The following is a 24,545-nucleotide window of genomic DNA, read 5'->3' as shown; positions in this document are numbered from 1 at the left end:
ACAAACATGTCTTCTCTGAGCATTAATGCTCTTTTCGTTTCAGGAAAACAATTTGGCCACTTCAAATAAATTCTTTGCATCTTGTGAATTCAGCTCCTGGGAATAGCTCTGGTTTGACAACCTCAGGTACGTGGGGCTTCTGTTTTGCCAAACAGCTTTTACTTAGAAAAGGGAGAGAGATGTTGTTTTTGATGATGTGTGGTGAGCAGCTCAGCACCTGGTCAACAAAGAGGGAAACCTAAGTAATATGGCAGCAGGGTAGAGTTATTCTCATCTGTGTCCATCCATGGGGTAGCGAGATCTGCAGCACACCCTTTTTATAACTCGGTAGAGTTAATTCCATGGTGGTTGTACGGGAGGACATGAGTTTGTCTGCTGTTGCTAGGAATGGTAGTATCCCCTTAGTTCCAGAAATAGGTGGCCTTTGCTGTAGCTGCTGTAGATGGTCTGTGATGGTCAATCTACATGAACCTGTTAACTGTAGGTTTCTTAGCTGCTGTTCAATAATTTGTCTGAATTTTGAGCTTGCAAGATCTTTCTTGAAAGAACAGGAAGAAAGGAACATACTAGTAAAGAAGAAAATTGTGAGGTGAGAAAAGTAAATGTGTGTATGTATCCAGTCAGTTACAGGACATCATCTCTACTCCAGTAACTGGCTTAAAGTATCTACAAGAGCCAGGTACAATTTACACCCATAACAGAAGGGTGACAGGTAGTGTTCTGCGTATGCTCATAGCAAATGGTCAGAAAACTGGGTAAGTATGATATTGATACATAAACAGGAATTATTGCTCAACATAAAGCTCCCTGTTTTGCCTTCGGAGTGGTGCTATAGAATTAATCTACTTTCAATAAAAAAATTAAATAATAGAAACCTTGGTCTAAGAAACTGTTCCTACTTCAAGAGATAAATTCTCTGTAGCTAAACCATTTTTTGAACCACCAAAATTATAAATAATAGCAGAATGTAGATTGTGTCATTTTTATTTTGTCTTGAGTATTACCGTCAGAGTAAATCCATAAAGATGATTAAAAACTTGCTTCTTCTCTCAGCCCTTTCATTTGTAAGGAACAAAGTGCCAGTCTCAGCAAACAGATGTCCACATCATAACAATCATCATCTCATTGGCTGAAGTGTTGTTTTCTTGTAAATGCGTCTAAGAACTGAAGAGACGTGGAGTTTTACCTCTCTTGGTCTCTCCAGGTTAGACCTGAGAGAATAGCAAAGGAGACTAAAGAAATTCACTTTGTTACTTGGATCATGTATTGTATGGGTTTTGAAATCCCATGGTTTCTGTGGCTGCCCATTAGAAATATCTTGTTATTAAAACAGATATATAAACAAAAATATGTACACAATATTGTTGTGTGATTGTTACTTTATTCACAACCATTCTGAGCCTGGGAGGAGAAGCATTAAGGATTTAGCGCGGAAGGAGTGGAGAAGGAATTCAGTTTTATCCCCAGCCCTGGCACAAGCACTTTGATCACTGTGAAGGGGTGAACTTACCAGAACAGGGAGTTGATCTGAGTGCTTTGGGGCATTTTGAGGGAACTTGTGCAAATTCTTTTTACTGGCTCGTATGTGTGTGTAGGTCAAACTCATTGGATATGCCTGGATCTCGCTGGATGTTTTCAGATTCAAGATTGCACAAAAGTGCAATCTCCTGAATCCTAGCTTTCCATCCTTTCTCTCCATAACAACAACTCTAAGAGCCAAGAGTGAAATTTACAAAGTAAAGTGTTTAGACCATACTTTACTTACAATTTGCTATGGGTGCTGTACGTTATCAGCCACGGCATATGCAAGACATAAGAGCAGGATGTTTTGAGGGTGTTTTTGTTCCTGGACCGGCTTGTGGATTTACTAAAGACTGAGATGTCAGCCAGTCAGTGTTGGTAGTAGTATCTCAAGGTAGGATGTGAGTGAGATTGCATTGCTGAAACCCTCAATTCCCACTTTACAGCTTATGGTGCTGTTCAGCGCATATGCAAAGAAAGAAGAGACTGTATCGCAAAGTGCTTTTGGTAATCGGAAGTCGGATTTTTTGGGGAGAGTAGTACTATATTGTAGGGTTAGGTCCTGTAATCCCAAACTACCACAAACTGCTGTCTCGAGTTTTTGTCAGTTTATGGTACCACAAATGAAGTCTACTGTGGCACTAGGATGGGATGGATCTTTCCTTACAGTCCTAAAAGTAGTCCCTTAACATCAAAACAGAACTGTGAGTCTGACCTCTATGAGGAATCTTGACATATGTGGTATGCTGTGTATCTTCTGGTTCTTGTGCTGTGACCTGTTATATGTGTAGGATGGTGGGAGTAGAGAGAGGTGTCAGGAAAATGTTTGTCTTTCAAGAGGACTGCATCTTGCCTGCTTATACAGAAATGATAATGCTGAATTTCTTACATCGTTAATTTCCATGGCAACGAAAATAATCTCATAAATATGGGATTATTGCTTTAGGATCAAAGAGGGGGATAACCTGGGTTGTGAAAGTTCTTTATTTAAATATCATAGCAGCAAAAGGAGTAACAAAACAACTCTTGATATTTGAGGCATATTTTCCTTTTACTTCTTGATCACCTGCAAACCAAAAGCCTTAAATATTAAGCAAATAAAAGCCAAAACCATCCCATCTCTCTTACTATATTAGCTTGTCAGGATTGTTCAATGCTTCTGAGTGCTCAGCAGACATGAAATAATTGCAGCTAGAGCAATAAAGTATATCTAAAAGAAATCCCTTCTGACTCTTAGCCATGCCTCTGGTTACCAGTTGGCTGGAAGGCTAGAGCCCAAAAAAGAGCATGATACTGTCCACGTTGTGACAGTATGATCCTAAACCACTCTTCATGGAGGACTCCAGTGGAAATATTTCTTCTCAGCAGGCTAGTGATGGAGGGCAGCTAAAACATCATGGATTTGCTGACGAATTCTAGATGGAGTCCACTGCACTTTTCCCCCTGAGAGGATTGCTGCAAGCATCTTAATATCCTCTGCTGCTTTTCATCACCATGTCATTTTGAAGCTGTTTGTCTCTCATGTACCTACTTACATATTGAGAAGCTGCAGAGGGAAATGTAGGTTTATAGAAAGGGGCCTCACCAGCTGCCACTTTTTCCTGAAAGAAAAGCTGCAATTTAACATTAACCTAGCAATTAAGCAACAAATTTACGCTAACATGCTGCTTTCTTGCATAAAAATCCCTCTCAGCAACTCTGGAAAATTATCTATGCGAAAGTTAATAGAATAATTCCCAGCATCTTTGATTTGGAAAAGCCATTTTTGGCATGATTGATATTGTCCTTTTGTGTTAGCATGGGAGGCCATAGAAAGAGGAGTAATCTCTCTAATGGGTGTACTCCACGCTGGTGCCTGGGGTCCATATACATTTGTCAGCTTGAATTAAGCTCTGGAGTTGAATTTCCACAGTAATTAACTTATTTTCAGTTATACTGTGTCTCTCATTTTTGACACTGACACTTTCCTGTTAGAGATAGGACCAGCAACTGGCACAAAAATTAAAGAATGTGGAAATGAGGAATAATTTAAGAAATTGCATTGTATTTGCCATGAATTCTGAAAGTAGACAAAATCCACATCTTCTTTCAAAGCTGTTTTGTTGTTAGCTGTGTTTTCCTCTCTACATAAGCATATATCCTATTACCTTGGCTACCCTTCCTTATTGCAATATCTGGTAGTAAACAAGCAGCTTTTGTTCAGTAGTCAGCATGTATCCTCCATCCATGTTACAACAGGTCTTTCTCATTATGTCTTGCGGAAATGTTTTCCTGCTTTTTGGAAAATCTTGACTTTCAAGCATGAACAATATATGTGCTAGGGAGGCTATTCAACCCTTATTTCTGGACTGCAACTTTTAATTCAGTTCTGGGTTGGATTTTTAAGAGTAAACATCACAAGAGTCTACCTTCTCTTGTCGATGGTGGGTTTGGATTGCAGGAATCTCTCTCTCATTGAACATGCACATTGCTTTTATTAATAAGAGTTAGGCACTTGAGTCTGCTCTTTAGATTTCAGATATCCTTCTCTTCCACTTTTAATTCATGCAGTTTTCTACTTATATTTCGCATATACTGGGAAGTGCTATTATATAGGAGCACAAATAGCAAAATCTCAGAGCCACTGTTACTTGGCTTGACCTTAACAAAACAGCCTTTCCCTGAACAGAGAAACACAGACCTGGAATCCAGTCCCCTTCTGTCTCAACTGCTGTATCAATCACCCTCCCTTTGACAGACCCACTGAGCTTCATTTTAAAAAATTAAGGGGTTCTCATTCCACTTCTGCAATCTGAAATATCTGCTACTTATTGACTATCTCCTGATTTCCAATCTGAATGTGTTCACAGCTGGCTTTCACCATGTCCTCATGTATGCCAGCCTGCATGTTCCTATGCTCCCGGGTGAGATAGGTGAAAGCCTCCTGGCAGGGTGCTATAGTTGACTTAAAGCCTCAGAAAGAAATTAATTTCTCTGGTATGTTGTCCTGTCTCAGTCTCACGAATAATCCTAATGCCTTCCAGAGGAAGTGGCAGCTTGCTGGCTTTAGTTTTCTTAGACCTGTTGGTGTAAACTAACTTTGGAGTTTGCCTTCTGTAACTTGCAGCAGGATCTTGTTTCCCAAATACTTGAAATGTATCCATTGTTTCTAAACTAGGATCTGGTTGTGCTGCTGTAGCTTTGAAACAGACAAGGGGATGGTCCTTGTGAATGCAATACTCCCGATAAAGAAACAGCTAAGAATAGTACCACTTCTGAAATAAAGCACTAGAGATAATTAAGTAGAACACTGCAGTAAATCAGTGTGGCACTTAAGGGCATAGCAAAGGCCATGAGAAAGAAAGGTAATAAATTGTATGGTGAGAGATGCTAATTGATCATTGTTTGCAATTTCGAGCTGTGTCTCCAGATTTCATTTTAATATTTCTTGTGGACTGAAAAGCAAGTGCAGAACTGAACTGATTGTGATAAAATAGAAGCATGGAAGCTAGAAAGGGATATGGGCTATTCAAGCATCAAATTCTTGTGAAGTAATTCTGTCTGGCAATATATTTCCAAGTGTTTTTCATATCTATTTTATAACATGCTGGTTCTACTCAACCCACTTTTTTTGGAAAACTGTTCCATAACACAGTGTCTGGGTACTGTGAAATCCTGTATGATATTTCTCTATATTTTGTCTTTCTTTATTTATCTGGATTCTTCCTTGATTATGCCATCTCTATACTTCACGTGTCTATACGTTATTTATCCACCGTCTGTTAAAATTGTTCATTGTAGATAATTTTACCTGCTCTTTGATGAGCTTTATGCCTGAATTTACTTCAGTGCTAGCATCTATTTAGCAATACCATGTCAAGGACTGAGTGGCATATTTTATATGCAGTTGCTCTAGAGATGTTGTGGGGAGGAATCTCACCTATATGTTCCACTGCAATGCCCACCTGGAAAAGAAACTTGGGGTTTTTTTTATTTCTAACCCTGCTGAAGTTCCAGATTTGATTTTGGACTAATCAATTAGGCTGAAATCTATCCCACTAAATTTTTTCTCTCTAAACCAGTCCTGTTCACTTGGAGCAAGGCACCAAGGCTTTCCATGTCATCAGTGAGAGGAGGTGGCCACCTGTGCATAGTGAGCCATCCTATTTTAAGATAGGGCTTCATCCCAACTTTGCTAAGATTAAAAAGGGGTTTATGTAAATAGCTTACATGAGATTCCTAATTTTTATATGGTTAAAATATGGGGAGATGAGCCTTGCCTCAAATTTGCTGTTAAGCTGAATATTTCCTCCAGACACCATGGAGTCTTGCAAAGCAAGAATTAACGTGCATGGTTTCTGCATTCATAGAGAGGAATAGCCACTGGTGAGGTCAAAACTCTATAAACCATATTTTCAGCATTGCTTGAAAACTTTTAGATGATAATGTATTGTATATTGTTACTGTTGTTTTTGTTTTTTTTTACTATGTCCTTTCCAAAGTTTCTTTCTTCATCTGTAGAGCATTTTATGCCTTAAATGTATAAAGCATTTCTTTCAGGATCTGTTTTCCACACAGAGCTATTACTTCATATTTTCCAGAGAAATCTCTTACCAAGAGCAGGGTTTCCTGCCTGTTAATTGTCCTTTGATGGTGTTTTGCAGACCAGTCTGAGTTCTCTTTGATCTTGACTACTCCAAACCTACAACCTTGAATGGGAAGCCCTGTAGCTGTTTTAGCTATGCTTGATCCAATGAGCTCTCTCAAGACGTTGGGTTTATTCCCTAGAGCATGGTACCACACTGTGTGGCTTTTGCTTTCAGCCAACTCACATCTTCAGTAAAATATGTTTGCCCTTATCTGCAAAAGGCAGTTTAGATGTTACTCTGATGTGTAGAGTGTATCTGTCTTGCCTGGGATTGCAAGCTCTTGGCTCCCTGGGGAGATTACTTCTTTATATGTAGATGGTATCTACATGTTAAAGTATATAGCTAGGCTGTGGATAAACTGGTTGAACCACCAAACTGAGTGGAGCCTTATTTTTCTGAGAAAGGAGTTGAAAGGCCATTTTTTTTTTCCATTCAAAAAGAGTGGGCAAATATCTGAAACCTCAAAAATAGAAAAAAGATTGGGGTGGGAAAAATGTGTAACTGGTCTCACTGAACAACACTTTCAATTGTACACACCAGCAGAAAGTGTCAACATCATATGTCACTCTTCAGTTTTCCATTTCTGCAGTTGACAAATCAGAGAATGGGGCAACACTGCATCAACTCTGCTGTCACTGCAGTATTCTGGGCCTGTGAGCTGAGGCAGTAAAAAACCAAGCCAAAAATTTAGCTCCTGTTTAAGCAATGATTCTCCAAAATGCACATGTAGGTGAAACTGGAGTGGGAAATTACATGAACTCCTTGAATTTGCAGTTTGTGGATAGGGCCATTACAAAGTGTAAATACAATGGACTAGGTAAGATAAATCTGAATGTGTGGGTGTCAGCTGTATTCATAGCACAATGGGAAAGACTTGACAGAGTGATGAAGATGTAAGGAATGGAAGCTTGCAGAATGCAGCTGCTGTATGCTAGGTTACTTAGGCATTCTGAAGATAAAGATATGTCCTGTTTCTCCTGAATTTGTGATAAGAAGGATTATTCAAAGCTGCAACTGATTCATGGATAATGCAGAGGTAGTATATTTTCAGTAGAATGCAGAGAGAACTGGTTCATATGGATAAGTTTAGGGGGCAACGCACAAGATTTTCTTTCCAATTGAATAATCAAGCATTTGCGTTGCCCTCAAAATGTCTGACTTGTTCCAACAACAAAACATTAGATTCAGTGGACCACTGCTTTTGTGACTGTGCCTGGTTTGTAGATCCAGGGAGTTGTGATCACTATGACAAATCTCACTGTTCTTTAGTATGAGATGTACTGTTTTCTCAAGAAAACATTAAATGGTTTATATAAAGTCAGTCTCCCTCCAAGCCCTAACAAACTACACCAGAATTGCTCTTTGTTTGCATTGTTCCATGTCCATTTAGCCTTCTGGTGAATAGCAAGTGAAAGTTTTGTTCTACTGTGTTACAGCATGCTCAGTTGTAGTCCTACCTGGAGGGAACAGATGTATCTACTTCTCCTTCTTCAGAAATGCCTTGCAGGCCTTTGGAGTTGAAATGGCCTATTATCTACCAAATAACAGATGTCTTCACAGATTAGCCTCTCTGAGTAAAAAACACAGTGACGCCACACAAAGATGATGATTAGCTAGTTGAATAACAAATAGGCAAACCTCCAATGCAGATGTACGGGAAACAAGGAAAGATCAGACACTTATATTTCTATTTTCCTGCGTTCATTATATACATTCATTTTTACAATGACATCTTAATGTTAAAGCTGCCATTATGCAGCTTTCTTTTCAAAGCTTCTAACTTATGATTTTTTCAAATTAAAATAAATGTATTAATATTTCCCCTAATTACATGCTAATAAAAGACTTATTCATTTTGCATACAATTAATGCATTTATTGCAAAAGTATTCCATATGTTATTTTAACGCCTTTAAATATTTTTCAGTTAAAGATTTGCATTCCTAACTTCCAATATGAGTGAAATTGAAGAATGCTGCAGTGATAAATTCTGCAAGTTGTAATACACCTCTCTGCGTATGGTCCAGCAAAAAACAGAAGATTTTTTTCACATAATTTGGAGGGAAATATATGAAGAATCAGACACACTTATCTACAGGACTTACCCTTCCTGATGGTTTGATTGTTTACCTGCAAAGACTCGAGTTCTGTCGTGATTTTGTTGGTCAGAGTCTTCCTAAATGCAGAAAAATATAGACAAGGGCTCTATTGACCTTGAATCTGGTAAAGGTTGCCTGATGCCTCACCTAGTAAAACCATTTTGCTACCATTCAAAATGAAATTTTCAAACACAGAAAATTTCTGTTCAAATTTCAGTCTGTATTTTTTTTATTTCAGTAAAATTAATTTAGTCTCTGAGAAAAAAAAAAACCAAAACAAAACAGGGGGATGGGCAATCATGTTTCATGTTACAGTATCTTGTATTACTTTGTGGGACTTTCATATCACAGATCAGGAAATTGAAATCTATCAGGGAGAGAGGATGATGCAGGACAAAAAGTAGGAGGGATTTCTATAACGGAAGTCAAGGTTAAAGTTTTTTTCATTTTAGTGGAAAACTGTCAGATTCGACTGCATTCTGGTCTGAAAAATCCTTATGCCCATATGTTTCTTTAAGATTTGCAGTTCATCTGTCCTAGGATTTTGTCAGTAGGGAGTAGCTTCAGATGGGGGTTACGATGATTGTGCCCATTGCTTAGGTGGTTGACTCAGGTATTGAAATGATTAGGAATGGGCAGCATTGGGGTATGGTCTCCATATAAAGAAAACTAGGAGTGGGACAAATAAAGATGGTGACGCAGAGAGGGTAGGAGCAGAGGGATGCTGAGGAGTGGAAGGACTTTTAGAAGGGATAGAAGCAATATACAGGAGAGAAATGAACAGGATTCTGGCAAAAGAGACCAGACTAGCAGTAAGACAAGGTCAAGTGTTAGTAGACAAAGGGTTAAAATATGGGTTCAGTACCTAGAGGCTCCAGTTCTCTGGAGGATTATGTGGGTGTCAGTAGGGCTGTGTTATACAGTTTCTGAGTTGGTGTCCTTTTTTATAGTTTTCCTTTTTTTTTCTTTTTCTTTTTAAACTGTGTAAGTTACACTTAAAAGCCTGTTAAGGGTACGGAGCAAAGCTCTCTTAAATAAGGAGAGATTTCAGTCAACGCTGCTCAGAATGAATCAATATTTTATTTTATCATTGTAGTTCATTGTGTCACCTTTTCCTCCTGTAGCTGTACATCATTCAGATCCAGCTTTGAAACCAGAGTTATTAATTTCCTGGGGAGCACTTCTGCGGCTCTCATTATTGTGCCATCCGAGTACTTTACAAACATTAATGAATTTATCTTCACAATGTACCGATAAGGTGAGATGACATTATACACCAGGGAAAACGATGCAGAGAATCATAACGTCAACAAGGGACATTTAATTTAGATGCCCAACTAGAGATATTCATCCCCAGTTTTCCAGAAATAGCATTTGATCGCCCTTCCTTTGTTCTGAAGTTGCCTTTTGCTGAGTCCATCACAGTTGGAATAGTTCCACACTTCCACAGTTCAGAGCACAGGTGTTCTGTGCTCTGCTCTAAGCAAACAAAGAAGATGCAATTAATGACCGCCTGCTCAGAGTTTGGGTTTTGTGACTTTCTTGGCATTAGGCACTGAGACAGAGAGAGAATCCAGTTCTCTAGGGCAGCTTTTGACTGCCTTAGGCACAACCATTGTGGTTTTCCAAGCCCTTACCTCAGTCTTGTTGGACTGTCCAGTGCCATCAGTGGCGAGGCAGAGATACAGCAAACAGCAGGTTCCTTCTTGTTGTGACCTTGACTCTCTGAATGTGTGTGGTCAGTCCTTGCTCTTACAGTGAGTGAGGCTGGATAGTAAATTAAATACCAAAGTATGTGAGTTTATTATTTGGATTGTCGTAGTGTGTACATACTGTAGCCAGTGCAGAGTTTTTTGCACTACAGGGATAGAGGCACCAAAAGGACTCTCATTTCTGCATATTGATTCATATTGTCTGTAACTGTTGTGGCAATCTTAGCACACAGGATCAGGGGCTCTTGTAGCAGGGAGAAGCTGCAGTTTTATTTGAAAACAATCCTTCATTATGTCCCTGGCTGGCCTCATTGCTCAATTGTATGAGCTGATTTGGAGATGAGGTGAGAACCATGTCATATAATATACCCATAGCTGGGCATTTCCAGTCTTCCAGCCTTGCAGGACTGAACTCATGGCTCAGAAGTGCATTACACCCAAAAACAGCAACACATTTTCCCCAACTTTTTACAACCTACAGAAGCAAAGCCATGGTGCAGTCAAGCAGGACATGGAAAAGGCAGTCTCTGTTTCCCTGGAAGACTTTTCTTTAGTAGGAAAAAAGAGGGATAGAAAGATAAAGAGATGGTTTTCAGAAGCAAAATGGGAGTTAGGCTCTATTAGCTTTCACAGTGAGAGGGGAGTCTCACTGAAGTCTGTACCTGCAAAAATCCTGCTATAATAATCCAGTGTCCACCTCTCCTGTGCTGTTCAATACTTTACACAAGGCCATTCTTCACCATTTTCCTTCATCTGTTCATTTTCATATTCATTTGCATTGTGGTGGGAAAGAGTCACTGGAATTACTCTGGGTTTGCACTGGGCAACTCAGAACATGGTTTCACCCATCTCAGTTGCAATGTAACAAAAGAATATCTAACACCCCTAAAACTGTCCTCATCGCGTTTTAGCTGAAGTGAGTTATTTAGGCAGATGTTTATTTATTAAATCCACCTGTCAAACGTCCAGTCTTATTCTTTCCTTGCCTATGCTGTTTAGCTCTGCTAGGGAAAAAAAAAAAAAAAAAAAGAACAACCTTCTTGAAATGATGGCCTTTGCTTGCACTACTTTATGAATCCTGAGCCAGGTACTGTGTCTGTACTGAAATCTCCTGTCAGAGTCAGTGGGTTTTGCCTGAGGAAGAACTTCACGGTGCTAGGTAGTAAATGAGAGTTTTCACTAACCTATTAAAATAAACTGTGTGTCTCAACATAATCTTACTTGACAGCATGACGTGTTTTCAGATGCTGCTCTTTCAGATTTCCCATTTTCTTTCTTTTACATTTCCTTCTGGCTTACTTGCACCTCTGTATAAGCAAGTGAACCTTTTGAGGGAGGGAAGATGAGCTCTTTAGCCAGTAGCAGTCTTGCTGGCTGCACAAAGTGAAAGGGAAAATAAGACACACAGTGATTGGCATGCTAAATCCTCTCTAAAGCTACAGACCTGTCATGTAGAGCTAAATCCCTGACAGTGCCAGGTTAGCATCTTGCCCTGTCATCTTACCCTAGCTCTTTTTTTACCTTCAGTCCCCATCTCCAAAGCCTGAAGTTGTAGATGTCACGTTGACACAGAGCAGGGCGTTATTATTATTCAGAGTTGCGTAAAAAGTGAATTTACATTGAGTAAAACCAATAAGCCATGCTGCTCTGACATTTAATTTTCTTGGAAACTCTTCCTATTGAATCAGACAGCACTACATGCATTTTCAAATGAAATGCAGTGTTTGCACTACAGTAGCCTTGTATGGACAAGAATGAATAATTTGGAGCCTATTTCTGCCACCTTCCTCCAAACCTAAATTTTTATGGAGCTATGTTTCTGTTTGATGCCATGTAAAATTTTCATTTTATTTCCACCTGCTGTCTCAAAATGATGTACAAAATATTCTTCTATAAATGGGGTTGCTGTTAATGACTGGGTCACTGGTTGGTAATCTCCTATTCTTTCTGAGGCCACTTCTTTTGACATCAAACCCTGGGGCTGAAAGTTGAGGATAAATAAATGGTGTCCCTTGAACTAGACATGGTTATAATAAACTCTCGGATGAAATGTCAAGTCTAAGCCAGTGTACTCTTCTACTTTCCAGTGTTATGTTGTTCAGCCCTCCAAAGCAGAGCAGACATATTTCAGAGCACATTTCATCTCCCTTCTCTTCTTACCATATTGAATGTCTGATTATAAAGGAGGTAGTAAATGGCTCTCTTAAAAAGAGGTTTAACCAGGGAGACATAGGTCAAGACATCATCTTTCTGTCTGTGCCATACGATTATGCATTTATGCATCCATCTATCCAAATCTGCCAGAGGTGTCTCTATTCTTAGAGCTGACGTTGTTATAATTTCATAGAAGAAGCTACTTCAGACAGACTTTGTCTTTGAAGTGATAGACTTCATTTCAAGATGAATGTGTGCTCTAAAATAGCCGAGCACAGGGAACTAGCAAACAGTTCAGTTGGGATTGCCCCTGAATTAACGCTTTGTTATGGGGGCAAGAGGATCTGGCAAAGCACGTGAGGAGGTCTTAAAAAACCCCAACCTTTCATGTTTGTTTACCCAACTAATATTTTTACTAAAAATATCATTATAAGCTGTGTTGGTTTTTCTCGGAATTTATGCTCTGTTAAAAAGACTAGCAATATGTGTCACTATTAAATACATTAATGCACCATTGAAACTGAATGGTTAAGAATGCAAAAGATGGTTATGTTTTTCTACCATGCTTTTTTCAACTATAATAAAATGTTTCTTTCAATCTTAGGTACTTGTATATGTCTATTATAACATGTCATTGTGCAATTAGATCCTTACACTACACTTACATGTTATGATTTGAACTTGGTCAAAACATTCAATCCAAAACTGACATGGAAATATTCTTGAACATATATTTTGATGGGAAATTTGCTACGATTTTTTTTTTTTTTACTGAAAGGGAAGAGGGGAAATGCCATATGTGTTTATTAACTTGTTTCCATTTTTCTTCTATCTTATTACGTTTTTTTTACTGGTAGAGGCAAGAAAAGGGAAGAAAAGACCAATAGAAAACATGGCCATGATCTGCTACATATAGACATAAACAAATGTGTGCAATTCAAAGTTGCAATAATGAATGTAGTATTTTTTAATTTTTTTGGCAGCTGAGATAGCTATGTTCTCCTTAATTATGTGATCTTGTTCAATACAGTAGAATGGGCCGCAACCAAAATATGCAGGCAAGGCATTCTGACCTGATTGAAAGCTTTTGGTCCTCACTCATCTTCAGTTTTCAGAAATGCTGGATCTGTGGACTGGGCTCAGCATCTTGAGGAGTGAGGAGAGTGCTACGTTGGCATCCTTCATTGGCAATTATTTCTTCTGTGCTTGATAAATTAGCTAAGGAGTTGAGAAGCAAGGCGAAATGTGTGGGTCTTGGACTGGGATCTGCTGTACTTATCTGACATCAGGTCAGTGGAAATTCCCCTAGAGATAGACCAAAACTTAATTAGTCTATCTTGATCTTTTTCTTCTTGTATATCCCTCAATCTTTTATTTGTTTAGCTGGGTAGTTGTGGTGTTCACTAAAGAGACTGTTGCAGTTAAAATGTTACACTGAGATGTTTCCATCTCTACTGTAGATTTCCTTTAAAGTCATCTAGGACCCGTGTAACAGTGTTTTCCTGGACTGCAATACAGGTATGTTTGACAGCACAGCACTTGCTTGCAGTTTTGAATACATAAGCATCTTTGTGAAACTGGTATTTTGGCCTTGATTTCAGACACACAGAGCATGCATACTCCTCTTTGTTTACAGCTGATGCTTTCCATTCTTGAAAATTTGACCCAATCAATCAACCTTAGGAATACAGTATCATATTATAAGAGAGGGAAAATAGTACCTTCTGTTTTGCACTCTGTTTTCCTTTCTACTTGAAATATTTGCATTAATCAAGCTGAAATAATGTGAAAGCCATTTCAGCTGCTTCACAAAGGTACACCCTTTTCCAACTCTGGGTTTATTACACTGCAGGCAAAGCTATTTGCTTGCCTTTTCTTTACATTAAGTCTTTTTTGTTGTATATCCTACACAATAGGAACAAGGGAACAGTTTAACACAGCTGCAGAGAAGTTAACCCCTAAACCTTTAGATCTGGAAAAAAAGCTCTGGGTGGGATTCCTTTACAGATGTTGGCATCCTCATTTTGGTGTTACGAGCTCAGATCAATTGACCTTCAGCCTCTGAAAATCAGTGAAGAGAAACAGCAGGGGGCTGTTTCTCCTTCCAAGAGCGGTGGCAGTTTAAACAGGTCACAGGCATCAGGCTTCAGAGGAGCCAATCTACTTGCTCTCTGCAGAGGGAGTTTAGGTAAGTAAATCAAATGTCAGCACCAACAGTTTGGACGCCCTGAGGCAGGTGAGATGCCATGGGAGATCATCGGGGGAAAACACGCTATCACAAGAGTGATGTGGAAGTGGAGCTTGTTTCTACATCCATTCCCTGCTGTGTTTGAGAAGGAAGAGCAAGATGTACTTTCTGTATTTTCTAGAAGTTATAGAGATATCTTAACTAGCGTAGTTTTGTGTGCCAGAAGTCTTTTAGCAGGAGAGCTTCCATGATTATAAAGTTTTCCTGTCAAAGAGCAGACAATTTGCACTGCTGAATGCTTCCTGGTGTAGTGCAGCCTGTGAAATTTTCATCATGAGCTTGGAACGAATATTAAAAGATTTTCTTTGGTTTTGCTCTCATAATGACCACAACAAAAATTTGAAAAAATTAGCATTTTCAAGATGTGCAATAAAATTTCATCATCAGGTTTCAATTCCCATATATTCATATATGTTGAGGGGATCACTTACTGTGACAGAGAATATTGCTGGGTGTCCACAGGGATTTTTCACGAGTATTTATCATTGCATATTTTACTTTCAACCATATACAAGTTTTAAAGTGCACACAAGTCTTCCCCTCTCCATCCCTAGCATGTATTAATGACCAATTCTAATTCTCCCTACAGCTGCTAGTCAGTTTGATCTTATCTGAGAAGATGTTATCTTCTCAGAGTGCTACAGAAATTAATGATGTAAAGGAAAGGCTTCTTCTTTTCTTGTTCTACAACTGGACAGACACACACACGCACACACAGAGTCATGTCTTTCCACCACTGGGAACAAGAGCAACCAGAACGATTGTTAGACTTCTCTCCCACTAGAACTGCCTTAAAAAATCTTACCTTTGTTAGTGGTAGATAAGTTAGAAACAAAGTCAAGAAGTAGCCAAGGCATTAGATAACCAAACAGCAGTTTTACTTGGCCTTTCCAGACTAAGTTCTTCCCCTGGCCATGGTCCACCTACACATGAGGTTCTTCATGACCATCTATTTTTATGACAGTAAACCCCAACGGAGTAGGCCTTTCTTCCCTCTTCCTTTCATGAACATGCCCCAGCTCTGACATGTGAATAAAGGAAGATGATGAAGAATGAGTTATCTGTCAATGTCCTCCACTCACCACGCTAATGACAGTAGCCATTAAGTGATCATCTTGCCTAGAGTTGTTCAATGGAAACGCTGCCACAGCTGGGAGGAGGCCTGTGGGAACACAATCCGCTTGAACTGCTATGTTAGCAGAGATGGGGGACTTGGGATTTCAACAGTTAATGATGAAGTAGGGAAACTGAGGAGAGGAAACAATTACTGACAGGGTTTCCTTGCATATTGACTCTGCTTTCTCTGTGTGTTTTTCTTGGTTTGTATTTATCGTTGTGGTAATGAGCAGATATGGATTCAAACATCAATACAAGAAAAACCACAGTCAGGCTCAGACCTAGTGGCGATTGTAGGTGCTCTGCATCTGGATTCAGAGAAGAAAGGCTTTGGACGGGTTGCGTTTTTTCTGGATGCTATGAGATTCTCTCCGAGTTCATGTCACCTAGGATGCAAGTCTTGTATATAAAGAAAAGCATAGCAGTATATCTAGTTCAGTTCCTACCTGACCATTCCTTATGCACATATGACAGGCCTGCACAACACCAGCAAGACTGGTTCTGATCAGCTGTGATATCCTGAGGGTAGACCTTACTCTTTAGAGACTTTAGAAAAGCAAAGGGTGTACAGTTTTGAGGATAATTGTGGAAGTAGATGTGAATTGCTCTTTCTTAGATTTGCAAAGAGAAATCTACTTCAAAAAGTGCTGAAAGATCTAAGTGGACATAAATATAAAAAATGCTGCACTCAGGATGTTATGAAGAAAGATGGTAACAGTGGTTTGCATGTTCCAAGCAGTGGAAAATAAATCACAGCAGCCAATGTGGCACATGTTGAACAAGAACACAGAATTTTTGCTTGGAGGAGTCTTATTGCTGCAAGTTAATCATCCTTTTATTAGCATGCCCTGAAGCTTTTTGGGATATAAATTTTGCAAAATAACATCTGGATCATGGAGTTAGGCCATTAAATTAAGAAATAAACTATGAGAACTTGGAAACACAAAGTTGTACTTGAGTCCTTTGTAGTCAAGAAGAGTGCACCTGCTTCCTTTTATGAGGCACACTGGAATATCCACTAAGTGAATAACCTGTGGGAAGCCATGGATGGAGACCCTGCTGCTGGAATTTACACTGGGGCAGTAACTCCTGGGGCTAGTCCCATCTCTCTGGGTTGTAAGTGAGGAGCCTCTGCTGTTTCTATCTTGTAGAAATTCATTGAACATCACAGGGCAATATGATACTTCAAGGACCAAGGCTGTGTTTTCTTGATAGGGGAGGCGAAAAGGATTGGAAATGGAAGTAGTTTGGGATATGTCTGCTTTTTCTCTTTTGTTTTCTGCAGAATCAGAAATACTGTAGTTGAAAACTGTCTGTGATGTAGCTTTTTCTTCTTTCCAAAATGATCCATAGCGGATAGAAGGCACTGAGAATAACTTAATAATGTTCACGTGCTTCATGGGATGGGAATGGCATGTCTTTTGCCTGTCTCCTTTTTTCATTGCCATTTTTCAGCTTCTTTATTTCAGTCTCCTAGGTTTTGTTTGGCAGACAAAGAAAAAAGGTTCTTCATTGACTGTTAGCTTTGCCTCAATGTGCATCTTCTGTTTTCTCTATTTCTCTTTAATTTAAGATGTGGTTGACATTTTTTTTCCCATCAGATATAATGTATGGCTGGGAGCTGTCAGCTCTTTTGGACTCTTTTGTCTTCCATTCATCATTATGTCTTCATTGTCCTCTTTAATTTAACTGTGATGTTGAGGGGATCACTTACTGTGAAAGACAATATTGCTAGCTGTCCACAGGGATTTCATACATCTATTCATCATCCTGTGTAAGATAAACTGTATGTGAAATATTGTGCACTAAACAGTGCAAAACTTTGAGTCCTTTTCAGGCACCAGGTGCTTAACCAATATTTTCAAACACAGGTGGCTATGCGTATGACACCTTTCCTGGATACAAATATCCACTAATTTAACTGTTGAAGATGCGTCTTTCAGACTTGAAATTGATTTGACTACAAACTTGCACTATCTTTATTAGTTTGTTTCAAAGTTTATCTGTAGGTACATCAATGTGAATACAATATAGAAGTAAAACAAAAGTCATAATTAGACCTTTATTTTCTGGTTTTCAGAGGAGAGACAGTGGATATTCAGAGCAATTGTGAATATACCCATTCACTTGGAGACCAAAATACAGATCTAGGAAATTAAGATTAAGAATCTCCAAGATCTGGTACATTTGTAACAGATAATTTCCTCAAATACTCAGAATGGCTTCAAGCATTAAAGTTTCGCATGTTTCAAAATGAGTATTTTGGAGAGGTGTACTCCCAAAAAAGCTCAGGGAAGTGTTGAAGAATGGATTGAGGATTATAAAATGGGTACAAAACTCAGATACTCACATTAGATTTTGCATTATTGAAGCTTAGCACACATTTTCCAGGTCAGTTTTTTTCCAAGACCACTTCTGTTCCTGCTCACTCTTCATATTTCTTTTTTTTTTTTTTTTTTTTTTTTTTTTTAAGTAACAGTTTGTGTATTTAAAACAGGTGGCAATACTCTGGTTTTACATTAATCTGCCCAAAGTCGGGAACTGGCTGTGTGTCTGCATTTTCCATCTGCATATGCACAACTCTGCTAATCTGTTAGTGCCTAAAATTGCATACTCAAATACCTAAGAGAAAATGGCTTGGTGAACTAGAGGGCTCTCAGCTACCAGCCGCTATATCTGTAACCTTTCTTGATTGTGATAAATAAATGTATTTATCACAGAATATCTGAAAAAGTTTTTCATAAGATAAAGACTATAAAACTCAGGTACTTGCAGGGAAAGAACTTTTGTATTAGGTGTGCCCACAGGGCCATAAGAGGGTACTGTGATGACTGGACATGGGTTGATACTCAGAAAAGAAGTTTCCTCTGCAGCTATTGAAATGTCTGATCATGAGACTTTGCTTTGTCTTCTTAGAGATACAGAAGATTTTCCGTGATTGGAAGGTACTGAAATTAGTGTTGAAACTCTGGCAACTTGAGAAGTTGTTATGTACAACAGCTGTATATTTGTTATATAATCATAATAATTCAGCCCTTCATTGCTATCTCTTAGAAAAGTCATGGTAGTAAGTGATTGGGTGATAAAAATGGCAGATGAAATTCCGTGATGATAATTGCAAAGTCACATCCACAGGCAAAAATTAGTCCAAGCTCTACATACCTGAGGATAGACTCCAGATGAGTTATTGTTGCTCAAGGATTTGTAGCAGGCACTCTGTAAAGTGGAGTAGCTCAGCAGCAGTGACAAAGGAAGAGAGAATCATAGGCACAATTTGGAATGGAGTAGAGAAGGAACAGGAAATGTCACTGTGCAGTATGAAAATCCAGGATACACCCAAGTTTTGATGGCTGCATGTAGCTTTGTTCCTTACTCCTCAGATCTGAATTGGAAGGGATACTTACAGCTTAAGGCATGGCAATTATCAGATATAAGGTGTATCTTCTTAATGAAAGAAGCAGAAAGACAAGAGTTTCTCAGCCTTAAAAACAGATTCTAAATGATCTAATGAAAGACTAAAATTGTGTGATGTGGAAGAGATAAATAAGGAATAATTATTCTCAAGTTAAAAAAATATGGCAGCTTAGGTACTGTATTCCACTCAGGGTTGCTGGAGATAGAGCAAGTTATGCCAGGGTGTAAAGATTAGTTTGCATTTATGTTGTTTCACATATCATTTCCCTCATGTCCTGGCCATGTGTTCAAAAAGATAAATCTTCTAACGGAGGGCAACAGAAGAAGGTAGTTAAAGTGATAATCTTTGTTTCTTTGTTTCCCTATATGCACAGTAGTTCCTATTTCTTAGCACAGGGTAAATGACATTAGGAGTCTTATCTAAATAAATGTATACACTAAAGCATACCACTTATTTTAACCACAATACCAGAATTTATAAGCAAATGCCATTATACATTACAGGTAGCATTAATACAGAGATGGAAGAGAAATATAAAAAAATTGTGGTTCACAGCTTCAAACTGTATCACATCACAGTTGCCAAGCATAATTCAAATTATACAAAGTCAATAATGTGGATTTAGGGTTGCAATTTCAGATTCACCCTTTTTTCCATTGTATTTTTATGACTTCAGATGGGTCAATGTTTGTAAATCCTGCTTTGACACAAAAGCAGAGTCCTTGGGTGTATGGAATCTGTATTGTCAGTGGCTTATCTGGTTTTTGTCTTTTCCAGCATATATTTTTATTAATATCATAATGGATGCTTAGCATACACTTTTTGTATATACATCTTTGAAGAGTGCTGTAATAGACTATATGATGTCTATTTGTACATACAGACTGAGGTTTTTACTATGTCTGTTTTGTCATTTGGTAAACCTTAAGGAAAAAGAGGTAAACAGGAGTTCCTCAACAAGTTTTCATGATCAAATTATACATTAATCTAACTCTGATTCTAATTAAAAACTGTAAATTAATTCACAGTTGATTACTTTCATTTAGGAGAAACACCTTGCAAATACTGACATTTCTGCAAGTTACTCAGATGTTGTGAAGGTCCAGTTTTAAATGGAGAGGAAAGTGTGGGAGAATCCAAACACATGGCATTTGTGTACAGAAATTACTATGTGAAATAACTTAGCAAAATCCAAGCATCTTTTTTACATAGCACAGGCAAGAAAAGTCACGATCCTTTTGAGGCTTCCTCATAAAAGTTAAACATAGTTCTGTTTTCACAAACTCTGCAGCATTTATGCAGTTCAAAGGTGTTATTCTTTGGTTTGACTTTTTTGTCTTAACGTTTTCAAGACTGCATTTTAAATAAGCTCTGAAAGATTTATATAGGTGCATGTTAAAATGACTCAGAAATGTCCTCAGGAGTTCAGAAGATGAAAATATGTTGAACTGAAAACTAGAGGATACTACACGCTATTTAATATTGAGCAGAGTCCTTTTAGGAGGATGATCTCAGTGTCCTGCCTTTGAATCTATAGCAAATGCTTTCTTATGGAGTCAAGAGTTTAAATACTCTTTGGGTTATCTTTGGGTGTTCAGCGAGACATTACTCACAGAAGTACTTTGGGACTACATTTGCTTTTCACTTCTGATTTATGCATTTGTTTTCCTCACAATGTGAATAATTAATATCAGCATGATTGGGATTTATTTTTTCATAATATTTTTTAAACTGAGGTGAAAAAATATCCCCATCAAGTATTTGAAAATGCTATCTGAGAACACATAAAATGTTATTGGTTACTCCCCAGGTGGGCAAAGACAGAGAGATAGGGTGGTCGCGTGTTTTTGCCACATCACATTTTCAGACATGCAAGAATTATGAGATTCCCATCTACAGCAAGGTAGTTTGGTCTAGAAGAAACAGAAAATGTCTAAAGACATAGAAAAGTTTCTCCAGTTCCTGTAGTTCTAGTTGCAGCTCAGGCAACTGGTGGACTATATCAGGAAGGGATATGACCTACAACAGCTGACTAACATGAAGCTAAAAAATGCCAGGACAAAACTGCCCTCTGTGCTACCATTTCAGCAGAGTTTGGCACCACTGAAATTTTGACTGGGAAAGGAGGGTGGACTTTCTCCTCATTGTACCTCTTGAGGGATGTGAAAAGGTGAGGCTCAGGAAGGAGATTCCAGCCCCATGTTCCCACCACAGCTGCCTGGTGGTGTCTGCACCTATCATTTTCTCCTCCAGTGAGGATCCTTTCTCCAAAGTAAAAAGACTTCTATGAGATTAATTTTATCAAGCCATAAGCACAAAATGAAAGTAATCTTCAGTGTGTTTATTTTGTATACTCTTGACAATTTATGCTCTTTTTGGCCATAGCTCTGCCCTTCAGTTCTGTTTAATATCTTTAATATCTTTATTGATGATTTAGATGAGGGCATTGAGCCCACCATTAGCAAATTTTCAAATGACACCAAGCTGAGGGGGAGTGTCGATCAGCTGGAAGGCAGGAGGGCTCTGCTGAGGGACCTGGACAGACTGGAGAGTTGGGCTGATTCCAATGGGATGAGGTTCAACAAGGCCAAGTGCCAGGTCCTGCACTTTGGCCACAACAAGCCCATGCAGCACTACAGGCTGGGGGCACAGTGGCTGGAGAGCAGCCAGGCAGAAAGAGACCTGGGAGTTTGGATCGACAGGAAGCTGAACGTGAGCCAGCAGTGTGCCCAGGTGGCCAAGAAGGCCAATGGCATCCTGGCCTGTATCAGGAACAGTGTGGCCAGCAGGAGCAGGGAAGTGATTCTTCCCCTGGACTCAGCGCTGGTGGGGCCACACCTGCAGTACTGTGTCCGGTTCTGGGCCCCTCAGTTCAGGAAGGATATTGAGGTGCTGGAGCAGGTCCAGAGGAGAGCAACAAGGCTGGTGAAGGGACTGGAGCACAAGTTCTATGAGGAGAGGCTGAGGGAGCTGGGGTTGTTTAGTCTGGAAAAGAGGAGGCTCAGGGGAGACCTCAGCACTCTCTACAACTCCCTGAAAGGAGGTTGTAGCCAGGTGGGGATTGGTCTCTTCTCCCAGGTAACTATCAACAAGACAAGAGGGCACAGTCTTAAGCTGTGCCAGGGGAGGTTTAGGTTGGATATTAGGAAGAAATTCTTTACAGAGAGGGTAATCAGGCATTGGAATGGGCTGCCCAGGAAAGTGGTTGATTCTCCATCCCTAGAGGTTTTTAAGAGGAGACTGGATGTGGCACTTAGTACCATGGTCTAGTAACTGTGGTGGTAGTGGATCAAGGGTTGGACTTCATGATCTCAGAGGTCCTTTCCAACCTGGCTGATTCTATGATTTTATGATTCTATGATTCACTGCCAAGATATTGGAGAGCATGGCTTACACAAGCAAAGTACACTTAGGCAATTTCCCATCGCTTATCATTTTCCTATGAAGCTTCATCTTACTTTGTAATCAACAGATATAACAAGACAGCCTATATTTTATAATAAATAATTTTCTTCTTCTCTTGATTTTTTCTTGACAGAATCATGAATAAACTGGCAGACCAGCAGGACCACATGATACCATGAAGAGAAGCTTACAGGTCCTCTGTTGCCAACTGTTTAGTAAGTAAATATTAATTTTTATTCTGTTAGAAAAGAACTATTCAAATCCTTACAGAAGATAGCAGTATTTATGCTGGGCATAAAGAGAGTACTTGCTTCAAGTACCTGGAGGAACCATATGGAAGTTAAATTATCCTGTTAACGGAAATATTTGGAAATGTATTAAAAGATGAATTGAAGTATCATCTGATTTTGCAGAGTTTTGTAAAGGACTAAAATTGATTTGTTGTGCCTTGCAACTGTGAACACTTTCGGAAAAATGAGATATAGAAAGAGAGGATGGTGGCTGGAAGAAATAACACGATGTTTTTGTAATCATGTTTTTTGTCTAGTTCTTAATGGACAAGAGGGATCCATCTCACTTGGCATGTCTGGTGGTGGTCACTCAATAAAAAGATCTGTGAGTGAGGGAATGGAGCTCTAGATTCACACAGACCTAAATTCTGTGTCACTTCCTGAAATGACAAGGATTTTTTTTCTAGGTTTTGTCTTTCGGAAGAGTCCATCCAAGAGTCCAGCAAAAAGCCTCAGGTGAAATTTAGACTGTGTAGATAAGAACTGTCTCCCCTGTTCATGGAAGTAAGGCAAGGTTTTAGGTGTATTGACACTGTTGGGACATTTCTGTAGACTGACAATTTCCAGTGTCAATATCAAAAGCAACAACTTTTCTTCAAAATTTTAGAGATAAAATAAATTAATTTTATATAAGTGTAATCACTTGCTGTCATGTTTTTCAAGGGAAATTGCTAATTTTCAATGAAAATGCAAGAAAAAAAGTTTTTTTAATGTTGTCTCTTCAATTCAGCAGAGTTTCTTATTACATATTTTCATAGACAATTTTGTATGGATTTCTCTTATTCTGGTCCAAGCTAGGCAGAAACCACAAAATCATCCTTAGTATGCGTGGAATGAGCAATACAAAGACTATTAGTTTTATTGGCATGTGTGAAAATTAGGTCTAAGAAGTATTTTATGGACTGTTCTAGAAACCTTTTGCTTTGCTAGGTTGGCTGATGTTCCTGTTCTTATTTACAGCTTCTCCTATGACATAGGAGAAACAGAGTTGTATCTTCATGACTTTAGAGGGGAGACTCCAGAGGTGCATCCAAGGTTATTTTGTTTTCATGAGCATAAAGCTAGGCCAGATGTGCCTACAGGACCTGCCCAGCAGCACATCTTTGGCTCCCAGATATTGGGTGCCTGGCTGGTGTGCAATGTGGGAAGAGCTCCTTAAGGAGGCTTATAACCAGAAGCCCACTGACAGCAGTGGGGGCTGTGGTAGTTTTACAATAGCTAAGGACCAAGAATACTTCGCTTCATTTTGACATGTTTCTGCGTGTTGAAATGTGACTTAATTCTAAAGTTATCTCAGTTGCTGGACCAACATTGTAATAAAAATATGAAACTGAATTGTGTAAGTACATTTCTACCACCATTTTGGGAAAAGAAGGAAGGTATACTGTACATCCAGCCTATCACAATGTTGAGACTTTTTGTAACTATTTTTATTTTTTTTTTTTAATATTATGCTTCGTGGCTTGGCAGCATTCCCCATTGTTATCCCTGCTGTTTTAAACTGTATTTTTCAGGGTAATATGTTGAAGAGCTAGGCAGTAAATAGAGGGACACTGAAAATAAAAAGGGAAAGACTGAGAAAACTATATATATATATATATATATATATATATATATATACACAGACATATAGTATGAATATGCAATGATATTGTGAACTCTGTGATGTAATTTGAAAAGGTGGATTCTGAACATACTGATTCTACTGACAGATAAACAAACTGCTTTATTTCTTGAAGTGCAGCAAAAATATGTCATAAATGTAGTTATCATTAACAAATACAACAACTATATAATTATAGAAGAGGTATTTTGGGCATCTAGAATGAGTGTTTTCACTGGTTGATTGGTTGGTTTATAAAAAGCCTATGGCAAGATCCTCCAAGTTACTTAAATTCTGTTAAATCAGTTTTATTTTAGGTGCACTGAGGTGTGTTACCTAAGCTCACTTTTTCCCC

General features: G+C 38.8%; 1 protein-coding gene across 7 annotated transcripts in view; it reads left to right on the top strand.

The window, feature by feature from the left end:
- The window catches only part of TMEM108 (transmembrane protein 108), a 162,547-nt gene that overhangs the window by 53,570 nt on the left and 84,432 nt on the right, over positions 1 to 24,545 (top strand). For 6 of the 7 annotated variants that reach the window (XM_032704870.1, XM_032704860.1, XM_032704833.1 and 3 more), the window contains exon 3: positions 22,431 to 22,512. In XM_032704870.1, the coding sequence (XP_032560761.1) occupies positions 22,473 to 22,512 (40 nt within the window). In that variant the 5' untranslated portion in view covers positions 22,431 to 22,472. Of the gene's footprint in view, positions 1 to 22,428; positions 22,513 to 24,545 lie in introns of those variants that run through there. The other variant, XM_032704881.1, reaches the window with a different exon arrangement.

This window comes from Chiroxiphia lanceolata, chromosome 1 (assembly GCF_009829145.1).
Source record: "Chiroxiphia lanceolata isolate bChiLan1 chromosome 1, bChiLan1.pri, whole genome shotgun sequence".
NCBI lineage: Eukaryota > Metazoa > Chordata > Aves > Passeriformes > Pipridae > Chiroxiphia > Chiroxiphia lanceolata.
This window is presented reverse-complemented; position numbering and strand designations above follow the sequence as displayed.